A 15,476-nucleotide genomic window follows, 5' to 3' on the forward strand; every position below is an offset into this window, starting at 1 on the left:
TCTCAGATTATTGATGTTACATTTACATGTGCATGCATATTAAAGGTGCACTATGTAACATTTCTGGTGAGGGGTCCACCACCTGCCTGAATGCATGGATGTCATTGCTTTGCCTAGAATGTTATGGCATTAAATGATTAATAGATTAGACATAGATTATTCTATCTAGGTGTTGATAAAAATCAAATAAATTATTATATGTATCCATGTATTCTTTCTCTGTTTGGGGTCGCTTCTCCACAGATCTGACCTACGACTTGTCCTGGTGCTTTTTCTATGCAAACCTAACTATGCCAGATCACAAAAGTAGCAGCATTGATGAAGATGAGGTGTGACATCACTGATAGAGCAGTTTCCTTCTGACCACCATGGCAGCAGCAGAAATGTGGGAGAAGTGTATAAAGCTTATAAAGCACAAGGTGGTTCAAAAATGCTCTGAAAATCACATTTGCAGAGCGGTCTAAGCAGGATGGAGAGTGTTTGTACAGGAGAATGGTTTTATCAGCGTCGAACACTCACAGGATATCCGGATTGGGATTGTCCGTCCAAATCCTGCGTTCCACAGGAAGCCCAGCATAAAAAGCAACTGAAAAACGCCCAAAGACATTTCATTTGTCGCCACTGGACTCACAGGAGCAGAGACAATTAACAGCAAGACCTTAGAGAAACTGCAAAAGCCAGGTTAGAAACAATTTGGCACCATGTTGGAGTCTTCCACAAGATTGGCCCTGCGGCCTGAGCGCGTGGCTGCCGCTGACCCCGAGCGCGCGCACGCACCTGACGCGCACTTACTCACACGGTAAGCAGGATTCATGTTGCTCCATTATTTTACTATGGACTTACCCGTGAATTAATGCTTTTATATTTTTGAAAAGCCGTGTGTTCACTTCATAATGAAGTAGTTAATACCCGGTGAATCAGCTCTTGTGCATGACTGTGTAATAGGCTACAGTAAGTTATGAATGAAACAAGAGAAGCTCTTGTGGTCTGACGTCACGGAGGGTCCCCCATCATCAGCGTGAACAGCGGGACCCCAGATACACGAGAGGGAGGAGGTCCTCTCACCCCCCACGCGCTCTGTCAGTCCGGGCGCCTTCAGCACTGCAGAGGACTTTGTTTGCGGCGGATCTTTAAAGGACTGACCTTGTTACGAGTGTGTGAGTGTCACCCGCGCCCTGCCGTAGTCTGTAGGACTTTCTTTGGGACGTGAACTTCCACTGCACGGTTTGTGATCATATGCATGCGCCCGCACTGGGCTCTGAGCGCACAACGAGCGCGATGACTTTCTCCGTTTAAGACGTTGTTGTTTAAAAGACTTGTTTTAGGTTCACAGACCTTTACAGCCGGTAGCACGGGTCTAAGTGCGTGTCCCGTCAGACTGCCTGGTGTGAATGTTGCTCTGATGTGATTAAAAAAATGATAACGCTTAATTCCCGTAGCTTTGTGCTGGAAAACAGTGTCCTCTTGTGGCCATTGTGGGAAACAACAGGAGTCAGAGCATGGGCCCAATCAGTCAAATTCTCACTTTAGTGTGTGTAATTTACCATGTCCTGACTAAAGCTCATTTGAACATACTAAACTTATTGCTGATTATTTTTTTGGAAACATGTGTCAGTGTCAGTGTCAGTCAGTGTCAATTATTCTAGCAAATGCTTTTAGGTTTAAATTAAATTGACTCTAACAAGCACATTACATTGCTCAAAATTATTATATTGGTCATGTACAACTTCTAGTTTTGTACAAACTATTGCAAGTTGAAATTGCCTTCTCCATTAGAACTAGGGTGAACTAGGGCCATGTTACTTTTCTGGGCTGAGAACCTGCATTCCTCATCATGTGCCCATATACCTGACACTTTTATAATGTTATAATCTCCTTATTGGGTTTATGCTGAATATGTTTTCAGTAAAACTATTTTGACTGTGACTTAAGTCCACTTCACCACCATATTTGTTTTTTAAACCGCATGTTTGTGATCTTTTTACAGGTAGCCGGGGCTGTCCTCTTGGCCGATACATTCGGAGTGAGGGACTTTGGCCACAGTCCACAACTCTCCCTTTAATCCGGCTGTCCTCCTCAACTTGAAGGGCCCAAGAACGTGGGAAAAGAAAGAGACTATGAACCAAGTGCTGCTCCTCCACTCCTCCCTCTTCATCTTTCATGTGATGGGCACTCCCCAGCTCCACGCTCAGCACGGGTACGCACTTCCTGTCTTCATCACGCTCCCTTATTCGGTCAATTCACTTCTATTGTGTCGACATCTAACAAAGAAAGAAACATCTGAGTGCGATCTCTCTTAACTTGTCCTCTGTCTATCACTTTGTTAGACATTAAACATCTTCAATGTTTTGGCAGCAGACACAGACACTGGGCTCATATTTAGTATAACATGCATTTCCTTCATTGTACCTTTGTTAAAGTAGTCTTGACGCTTCAGGGTTGTGTACTGCTTGTAGTGGCAATGGTGTTTCATACTAAGGAGTGGGCTTAATTATCCATACCAATTTCAAAACCACTGCAATAAAAATAATAATAATGATGCTTTTTGTAAAATTCAACACAAGATAATACCATCACTCTTATACCAGTTACTATTCGTTTTAATATTGATACTAGCTCAAACATACTATTTTCTGTACTAGTACCTGAGTTTTGATACTTTTGATAACCCTAAGTTGTAATAATAATACCAGCAGTAAAATAAGTAAAAGCAGTTGTATTAATTCTACTTAACTGTATAAAAAGTGGTCAAAGATTAGAGAATCGTTAAAATGCAACGAGCCGCATCGAATAAACAGCAGTTTTCACCAGTAATGAGCCATCAAAGTAACTTATTCAACCCTCTACAGCTCAAATGTGACGGTATTACACATGCAATAACAACAATCTCCCCACAACTGCAAAGGACATGTAGAAACGCTAAATATTGAGCCGTAAAATATGACGTTCCAGCTCTCACTTATTGAACTATTGTCTAATCTTTGCACGTATTACATTTGTCTCTTTTCACTTCTTCAGGAGGAGAGTGTGCGGCCAGTCGTTCCATCACAGCCACAAAATCCTCATGGCAACGCAGTCGTCCGTCCAGGCCGTGCACAAACCCTACATCACCCTGTGTCACGGGCACCGGCTGTGCAGCACGTACAAGTGAGTCATTTATTGTCATCAGGCCGTTACGGGATGTTCGTTTCACTAAAAGGCACGTAAAAAATAAAGAAATGAGAAAAGCAGTCGTAAATAAAGAGCGTGCGCACAACTGGGTCGCGGCGCTGGCAGGTTTTTGTGTGGAATCTACTGTTGATCTGAAGTACTTTGTGTATGTACGGGAAATGAACGAGCCGTCCACAGAGACCGCTGTTGTGTTTACATCCCCCTCCACACGTTACATGTTCTCAGGTCTGATCCCCCCAACATTCCCCCTGTGCTGTTTTCAACTCTTGCCAAACCATAAAACATCCCGGTATCATTGTTTTGCAATTCAGCGCCGAAGCCCTAAGATTTATGAAGTATGTCATTCGGTCTTTATGAGTATGATGTTGAGTCATGTTGGCTAGTGTTTTTTTGTTGATGTTTTGATGCATTTCTGTGATTAGAGCGCGTGCACATTGCTCAAGCAGATCTCACTTCAGATTGTTTCAATCTTTCATCACCGACACACTCTTGGAAGCCGGTCGCTTACATTATTCTACTCAATTTTCATTTCGTGGTTATATCACAGAGCACAGCCTTCTGATTCGGCTCATCGCGTGGAATGAGCTGTATATTCTAACAACTCCATTTGTGCAAACTGTGGGACCTGCTCAAAAGTGTACACAAGTGTGAATTATAATCTCCTTTTGTGTTGTTAGAACCTCTTACTCTGTGGTGTACAGGCCGGTGAGCAGAGCAGCGCCGTACTCTCATTTCTACCCAGAGTGCTGTCCAGGTTGGAAGAGGTTTCATTCCCACAACTGTAACCAAGGTACTTTTAGTCCTGATAAAATGTATGTAAAGCTGTCGTGGTCACATCTGTGAATAGTCTGCGTTTTGTACAGCGGTGTGCGCGCAGAGTTGCGTGAACGGCGGGACCTGTCATAGACCGAACCAGTGTGCGTGTCCTTTGGGCTGGAGGGGCCACCAGTGTCAAACAGGTAATCTCTTTTAAAACGTCAAAATGTCAATAGGTGTTGGACTGAAATTGTTCTTGTCATATGACTTAAACAATTAGAATTAGAGAAAAGCACAGTTAGTTTGCACTCTGACTGGACATGTAGCAGTTTAACCAGGTTTATTTGACACAATTAGGGATGTCACGATATAAAAATGAACTATTACGATTATTGTGCGACAAAACACCACAATTTAACGATTATTCACGATTCTTGGAGCATGACACGTTAAAAGCGGAATCCCTAATTTTCTTTCGATCTAATACATGTTCACTGTTCCATTAATACTTGACCAGCTTTATGGCATCAAACTTTCTAAATGCAAAAGTAAAGTTATTCTGACATAAACTGCCACATAAAACTCACTATACATTAGGGGTGCACTTTTAAGGGTCCGGATTGAATCACGTCTAAAATAGTCACGATTATCGATTAACCGGTCCATCTTGACATCCCTGGACACAATACTATCTACACTAGCTGAATATTCATTAAACTCAGCCTCAAATACAGGTGTTCATTGCCCAACTTCCATGACGTGACGGACAACTACAGTCTGCGAACATCTCAAAACTGTTTCAGATGCGAACGAATGCAGTGAGGAGCGACCCTGTGCTCACAAGTGCGTGAACACGGCCGGCAGCTATCGGTGTGAGTGCAGAGACGGCTTCAGGCTGATCGGAGACGGCCGTTCCTGTCAAAGCCTTCCTCCTCCTCCTCCTCCTCCTCCTCCTCCTCCTCCTCCTCCTCCTCCTCCTCAGCCGGCTGCAGGTGGTCACTCTCAAACCGGTAAATGCTGACGCTCATGGTGTTTGATACTTTTTCAGAGACATTCAAGAAGACAGAAAAGTGACCAGGTTTGCGGCTCATTATTACTTTTGGTACGCGCTATGCCACTCTCAACTCGTACCGTGAGTAATAATGCACTGCGACTGGTTCGAAACATCAGGGATCAAATGTTCCCCGTCACCGTAGAATTAAACGGGCTTACGGGGTACGCTGGATTCAATCAAAATCAAAACATGTGTTCACGCAGTTCTATAAATCAATATGCAGTTCATTTTAACCTTGTACTTGAATTTGATCGAAGAGTGAGAGGTGCATGGTCAAGTTTGAACTGTCAGCTCCGCCCTCTTTGTCCCATGAAGGTTTTCTTATCCTATCTTCTCTTTTTGTTGGATAAAATGAATTGGGAGATATACATAGTCACAACTTTATGGTTCACATCCAGTACAATTCAGAGGCGATATCGTATGCTTTCATTTTGTACGATCAGCTACGTTTAAATACCTTTTCTGAACTAGAAGAAATAAAAGTCAGGTATAAAAGTGTCAGTAGGACTAAAGAAGAGTCCATCTGCACCAGTTATTATATGTTCTGAGCGGGTGTTTGCACAATGGGAATGTATTATAATAAATAGTAGACCCAAAAGACAACCTGCAGGGAAATGTCACTGTGTGTAGCAAATGAATACGAGACTACACGCCATTCACAGCCTATTTCAACACAGATCTGATGCTGGGATTGTTGACGCGATGAAATATTAAATCAGCAGGAATTTGTATTGGAGAAAGCCCGGAAATGAGTGTTTCTCAGTTTTAGGGAGAGTGATTTGCTTAGTTTAGACTGCATTCCATGTTGTGTGTCCTGCACACAACATGGACTTCAGAGACCACAAACAAACACATGCTGGAGACGGTCCGAGGCGTCTGTCTACTCGACTTGCCCTGAACTGTCACAGACTACATTTTTGACTCTCAGATTTCATGTCTCTGTCTTTTCTTGGCCGTCTAATACGTATCTATCAGCTCCGCGGGGGACCACGGACAGCTCCCCCTCTGTTCCTCCTTCTATTTCACCTCAGCTCAGTCTATTTCTCAACATGTGTCTCAAAAATCACATGCGGGAGAAAATGTTCTGCTCTCAGTTTTTTGATGAATAAAAGCATCTATTTTTCTACATTCATACAGTTCTGCATTTGTTCATTTGGACTTGCGGGGTTGTTTTTGCTTGTGATTTCTCTACAGATGAAAGACTCAACCTGGTGGAAAACGTCACAGAAGAAGTGCAAAGTCTCAGAAACAGAGTGGCGCTTTTGGAAAAGGTGAAGCCGTTTTTTCTAAAAGGGGCAAATACCGAACACGTTTGATGTCGCTTTTACATGCGTGTTATGAAAATGGCATCTTTTCGCAGACTTTACAGATGGCATTGAGCCCGTACAACAGCGTCTTCCCACTGTCGGCAGAGGAGGGCTTGTCGGAGAAAACCACATTATTGTCGTACTCATTCCAGCAGCTCGACCGCATTGACTCCTTGAGCGAGCAAATCGGCTTCCTAGAGGAAAGACTCGGTACATGTAAGCCAACTGCAATCACTTTTCATTGAGATAAGATTATATTACCCACGATATTATTACGAGACACAATTATCCTGTGCTCTTTGTTTGAAAATTGGCACCTCTAAATCAGCCTTAGCGATAGTACTTGCAGGTACGTTAGTCATGGTAGTATCTGCAGGTAGCTGGTTATTTCAGGACCTAATTAAAACAATTGTCCTAAAAATATTTGCTTTGCTTTTCCGTCAGGTTCCTGCCAGGACCAACATACCTCTCCAATCAAGTGAAAAGCACGTGCGTTTGTGAAAGAAGCGATCTAGAATCAATTCAACTTGTGATACTTGTGATTCACGTTCGCTCTCTATCGTGTGTTCCTGCTTCTACAGTAATACATGTAGACGGAGGTCAAAGGTCAAACAAATCACTGTGGTTTTCATTGTTCGTCATTGGTACAGCTGTGTCTGTTGCTAGGCACTAAACGGTTCAGGGGAGACAGAGGCAGCAGTTAAAACAAAGCAAATCTATTTAAGTTATGTTTACATCTAGTTACAGCTCCTTGCACCAACGTTTGTGCTATTTTTATGATACGTTTTGTAATAAAATTGTCAAACAAATGTTCTCTTTACAACCCCTTTTGTACAGTCAGAAATAAGAGTTTGAAAGTATTTGTATATGTACTTTAAAGAAGACATATTATACTCCTTTTCTAAATCTAAAACTGCTTGGTAATAATATAGACCGATCCACTGACTTCTTCAAAACAGCAGAGCAGATTAGGGGCATTTCTCTGTAACAAGCCACAGATTGTTGAGTGTTATGTGACATTTTTTAACCCTGCGTGTGTTTTTTATTTTTTTCAAATACCCCCCAAGCAAGTACAGAGGTGTTGGCGGAGAAAAGAGGTACAGTATAGGTGAAAACAGAACACTCAAACTTCAAATTCAGGATGAAGTAGGATCACTCAGACGTGCAAGAATCTGTGAAATTAGTTTCTATTGGTGTCAAACGTCTTGTCCAGCGACGGGATTCTGGACTGACCCAAAGAAGCCGGCAACAGCATGAGAACACAAGCCCAATGCAGAAAACAAATGTGTCGAGTAAAGTTGACATTATTTGTACTTATAAACGCAGTATCCACCTGGAACCAAATACAATGAATGTTGCACATGAATAATACGCACACAGAGATGCATACTAGATAAGAGCTTTATTAACAATCTGGAAGAAAGCAGGACATATTTAGAAATACATTTTATAGTTACATATTCCTTAGCAAGGCATTCATGTTTACCTAGTATAGGTGAACCTTTAAGAACGTCAATATGAATCCGACACTATATATGCAATGGGCACAGGCCGCGTGTGCACCTACGGGACCACACACACACCGGCTCAGCAGGGTGGCAGCTCGAAAGCTTAATATTCCTGTAAAGCTATCACCTGCTAAGTCTTTTATAGCATTGGTGGACATTTTCCACCCTCGCTGTGCAGAGAAAAGTATTAAAGTTCAGAATAAACCATGAACATCGTACAAACAGATTTGTCTTAGAAATCAGCGTAAAGCAAAAATACAATAAAGCGATATACACTCCAATCAAAACTCAAAACTAGGGTTGGATTTATATTTACCAAGAAATCAATTTGGTAATCTGTTAACATTCACACAATATAATATGTAAATAAATATAAAAATGTAGGAAATGCTTCATTTATGTGTCAAACTGGCCTTTCTGATTACAGCCTGCAGTGACACACGAGCAAAGGGCTAAACACTCTTGGACGATGCTGTCAAATGTAAATACATTATGATCATATAAAGATGTAATATGATTTGGTAGTTTCATGGTGAACTTATGGCAACTGTAATTATTACAAACATGAGCTACAAGTTATGTCTGTAACGTTAATTAAATCGAACAACAAAATGCCAAAATACATTTTCTAGACAGAGCATTTTTATGAAGGGCAATTTTACACTGACACCAAGTAAATTGCATGCAAGCAGTAAAGTAGTACCTCATCATGTGCAAGTACATTCTTGTTTAGACCCTGGGCAAAACGGGAAGCCAGTAATACTATGCAACAAACGAAGGCAGTCAAATAAACATGAGCCACACGTGAATCGGCTCAGGCAGTTCTGTGTGACCATTTGTCTGTCAATAATGCAAATGAACAAAAATACAGAAAACATCAAAGTGCTACAAAGAGCAATCAGTCTTAAGGCCAAAATATTCACCCAAATTTGATCATACGCTTTTAGTAAGAGAAAAAAAAAAAAAAAAAAATCACATTTCATTAGAATACATGAGTGATTATGTTGCAGTTAGTTAACCTGTTTGAGAATGACTGAAAAGGTGAACACAACATATCACGCACCAGAAACCTCACCTCGAGCAGAGATCGAGCATGTGTGAGTAACAAGTCAGAGAAAGTTAAAGCATATCATAATCAGATGGTAATGTTTGTAAGCGTTTTGTCCCCTAAACACTCTCATGGCACAGCAGGAAAAGTACTGATAAAACATTGCACTTTTTTATGACACTTCTGAAGTAGGTTCATTTGGAATTTCTGCCAATATTTCTTAATACAAGACAAAAATAAATAAATAACAAATATATATAGCTATATAATGCAGTCGTTTCACAAAACTTCAAAGAAGATTCTTTGTGAGCTTTTGATGACAATTTGAGTGAATGCACAAAGATATATCAAACAAACACAACATTAAAAGTCCATTTGGGTTCATGAAATCAGTACAGAAGCCACAACCTTTTAACTGGATGCTCTTTTTCTGAAGGTTTCAGAGTTATCACAGATCTGTTTGTCTGTTATAAAGGCCAAGGCTAAAATGAGACATTGGCCAATAAAGCAACAAACTGCTGATTGGGGAAAACTTTTGGGCAATGAATAGAAATGCAAATAGGACAAAGCAGTGAATACTGTGATGTAAGGCGATGTGAGCATTTCAGCATCCAACTAAAACTCCAATAAGAATGAGATAAACATAAATATCTATCAAAAGTTGAAAAAAAAAAAAAGGAAACGTAAAGGCATTAAAGACAAGGTCTAGAAAGACTCGTATGTAAGACAATAAAGCAAAGATGAAGGTGGATGAAGCCATCCAAAAGGTAATGATGAACACATCCTCGTGGTTCCGTCACTCCTCTCACAACGCTCAGGCCAATGCTGCTGAACGAGTGAGGGTCAGGACCAGCTGTGCTGCGGCGCACTGGGCCAGGCGTCTGCTGGACTCACCACAGGAAATCTCCATCATGTTTGTCCTGGGCAAGTATAAAGACAACCTGGGGTCTGCAGGGGCGTCGGTGGGATAAAGGCAAGTACACCAGAAAACAGAGGAGAGACGATAATGTTCAGTGGCACACGGGCCCGTTGCACTGCGATACGGAGGGAGAGATTTCCAGAAAAGCAGAGCGCATCACACTGAAGGATCTGTCACCGAGGGCCGACACATCGTCTGTTGTCAGGCCCTTTGTCTCAATCTTAGGAAGAATCTTCAATCTTATGGTTCCTGATGACAAAAGAGAAAAAACATTTAATATTTAAATAATATGAATAAATACAATCTAAATAAATCAAAACCGCTCCCCAGTAACTTTTTAGCCAAAAAAGCCTAAATTAAAAGCCATGTTTTTCCAATTTGGTTGTTTTTATTGCACTGAAAAGCTTAGCTAAACATGCTTGAGTGGGCTGGCATCTCCAGAATCAGAATCAGAAATGGTTTATTGCTTTATACAAACCCTTGTCAATGAACAGAATAAAAAAAAAAAAAAAACATAGGAACTTGTCTTGGTGATTCAGTGCAACATAAAACAGTGAACAATGAATAAGTCAAAAGAGAAACAATTTAAAATCTGCTATGAGATAAAATAACAATAAGCTATAAGAGAAAAAATAGGTACTCGTACTTGGCGAGCCTCCTGTTTGTTTCCAAGGAAGTTTTGTGCTTTAGCTACAAAATTCCATCATATGGCATTAAATCGATGTATTTTCATGGAGAATGTTCAGAAGTACATGGTTTGATCTTTCTATTTCCATGGACTCATGCAGGTGCCACCTCCAGGAAGTTACATGATGTTGCTCAGCTGATTTTATGCTCTACAACTTTTACATTTTACAAATCAAGACTTTGAAGTAAAAAGAAAAAGGATTTGTCATGAGTCACCTGATTTGAACTGCTTCTCTTTCCGTAGATAAAAGCCGCTGTAGGACGAGAACACCACGGGTATCACAGGTACCTGGAGAACAAGTAGAACATGCCTTTTATTTTGGATGTTTAGAAATCATAATGTGGCAACAGCTTTTACTCATCATACCATATTTAAAAGGAAAACACAAATTAAACCCTGTAGAGTCATGAGAGAAAGACCCAAGGCAATGACTGAATCCAGCCACAAACTTTGAAAAACACGTTTAATCTTATTTGATGCTGATAAAATGTCTAGTGGCTCAAGAGGCCCTTAAACTGAGAGGCTGAGCCAAACGTGCCTGTCGTCCTGCTTCCACTTCATGTGACAGGGAAAGAATACACACTCAAACAACAAAACAAACACACATGTGACACATTCAAATCATATAAACACATTTAAAGTCCCTTTTGATGGTTAATTAAGGTCACAAGTTATTACCTCACATTATTACCTTGTGAGGTTATTACCTGACAAACAGTCTATGACTGATTTTAATTATAGTCACCACAGCATTAGCTTGTGAACAATGTTGAGCTTTACAAACTGTTTTTTCCAACCAAAATATTTGAATGCCTTCCAGCTGGGCCTAGCAACACTTTAAGATATTTTATCAAATCAATTAAAATGTGATTTAAAAAATATATATTAGAAACGCCACAGTAGTTTCTAATCTTGACCAATTAATAAAAAACTTGAATTCAATAATTCATTAAAAATGCAATTATTTGTACTTTTAGAATGGTTTCTAGCTCCCTCTTGTGCCTCAGAAAGTAACTACCCAACAAAGTTGAAGATTGTTTTTTCCTGTTGTAAAGTTTGATGGGGCTCGTTACATAAAAGAAAACCCTACATTAGAGTGACAGATTCACTCAGACTGCAGGATGGGACTGAATGACAAGACTTGCCTGTGCCTGCACTGCAAGGTGGAAGGCTCCTTTTTTGAATGGCAAAAGATCCCCATTCTGGTTCCTTGTACCTTCTGGAAACACCCAAAGACGAATCTGTAGAACAAAGCCATTGAAGAATAGTGGATGTTTACATAAAGCCTAATTGCCATTTCCATTTGTGAATGTTACAGTCGTTTTACTCCAAACAAGAGAACCGTATCCAGATGTAACATGCACATACCTGATCATCCAACATCGTCTTTGCTGCATCTGCCATGACACTTTTGGCATCACTCGTTTTTTTGCGGTTGATGAAGACAATACCGCCAAGCCAACAGATCAGACCAACAGTTCCAGCATAGATTAGTTCCTTCTTGGCAATCATAGTGCAGCGGTCCGGTAAAATCTCCATCAGGCCTAGGAAAACAAAGTGTGCAATATATATATAAAAATGCTGAAATTTCCCACAAGACTAACACATATTTCACGCCCCTGGGTTCAGGCTGATAGATAAGATAACGAAACATGTGAGATATAATCACATGAGCAGCAGGATGAGCTGTCGGCATAGCAACTTTAAACACCAAATCAGACTCACGCTGGGTTTTCTCCTGCTAATTAGTTGCCCGGCTCACTTCCCGCTGTTAGCACCGTGGCACCGAGCTTGCCCAAATCATCACTCACTGTTTTCTGAGCTTTGAGATAGTTTTGTAGCGTCTGGTGGACTTCTCCGGCGTCTTCCCACCATCCAAACACATGCATGTGTTAGGCAAAATTGGCAACTCTAAATTGGCCCTAGTGAATGAATGTGAGAGTGAATGTGAGAGTGAATGTGAGAGTGAATGTGAGAGTGAATGTGAGAGTGAATGTGAGAGTGAATGTTCGTCTGTGTGTCTCTGTGTTGGCCCTGTGACGAGCTGTACCCTGCCTAAGGCCCAAAGATAGACAAGCAGTAGAAAAAATATACAATCGAAAAAAAGCAGAAAACACTGAAAATAAATCACACATATACACGCCCACAAGTAACTCATTAAGGTCAGCACTTTCTGTTTAGGCCTCGGCTGTGTACAGACCTGTAACACGATGTCATTCGGTTCAGCAGCGGTGACCTAAGATGTGCCAAATTCAACATCGCTCCCTGTACTTTACACGAGCTTTACAATTTTAGGATATGTACCAGATTAGGATTGTAAGAAGATAAAGGAAAGGAATAGAGTTTTCTGGATGGCAACATAATAATCGTACACTGGACAGACTTACCCAAAACATCCAAAGAGCTCTGGTGGTTGGAGATGATGACATAGGGCCCCTCCGTCTGCAGATGTTCCCAGCCGCTCACTTCGAAACGCAAACCCAGGAAGTATTTTACATGTCGGACCAGGGAGCGAACGATCCTGGGGAGATGAGATGTGTCAGTGAACAAAAAACAAAACAAAATCAAACTAGAAATATGCCTTAATGATATGGTACGACATAAAACAACGGTTACTCGTGGCAAAAAAATAGTAAAACATAAAATAAGATCAAATAAAAGGCATGCATAAAAGGCAATACAATAAACAAAACAAAAACATTTCCAAAAATAGCCTGCATTTGTGCAAAACTGGCCTAAGCAATATTTGGAGCTTGTAGTTATTTCTTAAATAAAAATGCTTTAGACAGACAAACCATCTGTGTACTTTCACCCACAGTGAACAAAAGTAACATTTCAAGGCAATTAATGTTGCTTGTGCCCATTTGACTTGGAAATATGAGATATATAATAACTATTTAATTTACAGATAGATTGACCCTTAAAGAGGATGTCTGTATCTTCATTGCGCATTAACAGTTGGACAGCCTGTTCATTATTGACCACAATGGGCTGTTATCTGCTTTGTTGTTTAAATAGTGGCTTCACAAAAATGTACATGATGGCTAAACAGGCTTCTTTATTTTGCAATAAAAACACACACTCTTGTGTACTATATTCAATAGTGACATATTTCATTTCCTCACACATTCTGCTGATAATGCGGAGTTCGTGCAATAATAACCTTTACACTGAAAGACTATACCCGTTATCTTTATATACAACAGTGGAACGATAACACACTTAACCAGGTACAAAAGCCACTCGTTATGAAACATCTCAGCCAGTGTTGTAGTCGTTCCATCATTGTTGACGTGGAAATAAGTATGTTTGTCCAAATTCTATTCACTCACTATATAATAGTGGAACTGACCCTTTCTCAAGCCCTTTGTAATGGTCAACAAGTCCAGATAACCCTCACGCCGACAGATTGGTGCACAGCTGCAACATGACACCTACACAATGGGTAAAGTGACCATGGGAGAGTTACTGCACACGGGAAATATGTTTGGATGTACTGCACATGCAAAGAAAACATGATGAGTTTAGACTTCACTTTGTCAAATCAACACTTGGAATGAGTAATATATTTAATGTTCTAATAAGGGGAAGCATTTATATAGAAAACAAGCACTAAATGGTAGGGCTGCAACAGTTAATCAACTAATAGTAATCATAATGTTTATCTGAACTACAGACTCTTATAACTGACTAACTTAAAAAATAATTGCTGACCAGTCGAATATTTGAATAGTCATCAGATGAAGCCAGCCCTACAAAATGATGAGCTTGTCAGTAGCTTGTCAATAAAGAGATTAATATGTTTTTAAACGGCAGATGAACAGAGTGTACCAGTAAGTTCTAGCCTTTGTTTACTTTTACCCACTTTCCAAACAACACAACTGCATCTCTTATTTGATTCCTAGAGTTATCAAGGTATTGAAATGTCATTATCACACACTTACATCTGAAGTAAGTCATTTGATTTATTTCTGATGTGTTCCCAACCATGCAAGCTTTGACAAGGAAATTATGCAAAATGATCTTCCATAAACAACAATTACTTTGAGTAACTGACACATGTCACCAAAGTGTTTTAATAAGATGTCTCTGTGCATGTAAATACACTGAAAATCTGATCTAGCTTTAATTATTGGGTTATTGTTATTATAAGTCAGGAAGTAACTATACCAGTGTGAGAAGTATTCATTCATTTTAGCACAACAACAACAAGCTATTCTTGTTATCTGATTTCACTAGACATGTACACCGTGTTACACCAAAATAAACAAGATGTAGAAAAGCTCTATGTTTACCAAATCCATGCAAATCTCAGCCAGCTTCCTCTTGAAATCAACACTCTAATTACAGCTGGCATGACCTGCATCGTGGCTCCACTTAACTCTTATAACTTAATAACACATGTGTCAAATTAGCAGCAACGCGAACAACTTGTACTAGAGTGAGGGGCTAATGTTAGCATGTGGATGTAAATATGCACTCACGGTCTAAAACGGTCTTTAAACGTTCACGTAAGCTCGTCAGACCATAACGGTTTATCATTTCACGGCCATTGCGATATTAACACGATGCACGTTTAAGTTAAGTTTTGATTATGAGTTAGCGTGCTAGCAGCGGTGGCTAGTGGCGCGAGCTACAGACACACATATTATGCACGCGAACTCACCTCATATTCTCCACGTCTCTGCCCCCGCTTTTCAGTATGCACAGGGGGATGGCGACGAGCGCCAAGCACATCATCCACGCCACGTAGAAGAGCTTTTTGAAATAGAAGACAAACGTGCTGCTGCTGGTCCACAGCATGAGGAGCGGGACGAGCAGCAGCAGCAGGGGCACCATCCACAGCACCTCCATGGCCAGTGAAAGTGAGGGCAGCGGCGGCGGCGGCGGCGGCGGCGGCACAAACAGACGCTGTGTGCGCGGCGGACACGGCTTAAGCCACGGAGCCCGGCGACGGCGCGAGCTGAACGGCGAACGCGAGCATTAGAGTCGCGGAGGCTAAACACTAAAAACCAAACTAAAGAA

At 40.8% G+C, this 15,476-nt stretch overlaps 2 protein-coding genes across 2 annotated transcripts; one reads left to right on the plus strand and one right to left on the minus strand.

Moving 5' to 3' along the window:
- Positions 1 to 576: 576 nt before the first annotated feature.
- egfl7 (EGF-like-domain, multiple 7) lies at positions 577 to 7,097 on the plus strand. Its single transcript, XM_072454493.1, has 9 exons — positions 577 to 799; positions 1,988 to 2,197; positions 3,019 to 3,147; positions 3,849 to 3,961; positions 4,035 to 4,130; positions 4,731 to 4,937; positions 6,176 to 6,252; positions 6,342 to 6,504; positions 6,733 to 7,097. The coding sequence occupies exons 2-9, from the start codon at positions 2,118 to 2,120 to the stop codon at positions 6,768 to 6,770; spliced, it is 903 nt and encodes a 300-aa protein (XP_072310594.1). The 5' UTR covers positions 577 to 799; positions 1,988 to 2,117; the 3' UTR covers positions 6,771 to 7,097.
- Positions 7,098 to 7,673: 576 nt separating this feature from the next.
- On the minus strand, positions 7,674 to 15,327 carry agpat2 (1-acylglycerol-3-phosphate O-acyltransferase 2 (lysophosphatidic acid acyltransferase, beta)). Its single transcript, XM_072454494.1, has 6 exons — positions 15,118 to 15,327; positions 12,839 to 12,972; positions 11,820 to 11,995; positions 11,597 to 11,692; positions 10,667 to 10,739; positions 7,674 to 10,012 (listed from the first exon to the last, which is right to left on the minus strand). The coding sequence occupies exons 1-6, from the start codon at positions 15,303 to 15,305 to the stop codon at positions 9,855 to 9,857; spliced, it is 825 nt and encodes a 274-aa protein (XP_072310595.1). The 5' UTR covers positions 15,306 to 15,327; the 3' UTR covers positions 7,674 to 9,854.
- Positions 15,328 to 15,476: the final 149 nt, after the last annotated feature.

The sequence above is a fragment of the Eucyclogobius newberryi genome, unplaced genomic scaffold, assembly GCF_026437365.1.
Source record: "Eucyclogobius newberryi isolate DKJ021-1_F unplaced genomic scaffold, fEucNew1.0.hap1 SCAF_2, whole genome shotgun sequence".
NCBI lineage: Eukaryota > Metazoa > Chordata > Actinopteri > Gobiiformes > Gobiidae > Eucyclogobius > Eucyclogobius newberryi.

What these genes read in the sequence shown, in the direction of transcription:
- agpat2 (XM_072454494.1), bottom strand. Translation starts at nt 15,305, where the DNA reads ATGGAGGTGCTGTGGATGGTGCCCCTGCTGCTGCTGCTCGTCCCGCTC. An exon ending in AGACGATGTTGGATGATCAG is followed by an intron (nt 11,693 to 11,819) that starts GTATGTGCATGT and finishes TTTGTTCTACAG; the next exon opens with ATTCGTCTTTGGGTGTTTCC. An exon ending in AGAGAAGCAGTTCAAATCAG is followed by an intron (nt 10,013 to 10,666) that starts GTGACTCATGAC and finishes TTTTGTCATCAG; the next exon opens with GAACCATAAGATTGAAGATT.
- egfl7 (XM_072454493.1), top strand. Translation starts at nt 2,118, where the DNA reads ATGAACCAAGTGCTGCTCCTCCACTCCTCCCTCTTCATCTTTCATGTG. An exon ending in CAGCTCCACGCTCAGCACGG is followed by an intron (nt 2,198 to 3,018) that starts GTACGCACTTCC and finishes TCACTTCTTCAG; the next exon opens with GAGGAGAGTGTGCGGCCAGT. An exon ending in GGGCCACCAGTGTCAAACAG is followed by an intron (nt 4,131 to 4,730) that starts GTAATCTCTTTT and finishes AAACTGTTTCAG; the next exon opens with ATGCGAACGAATGCAGTGAG.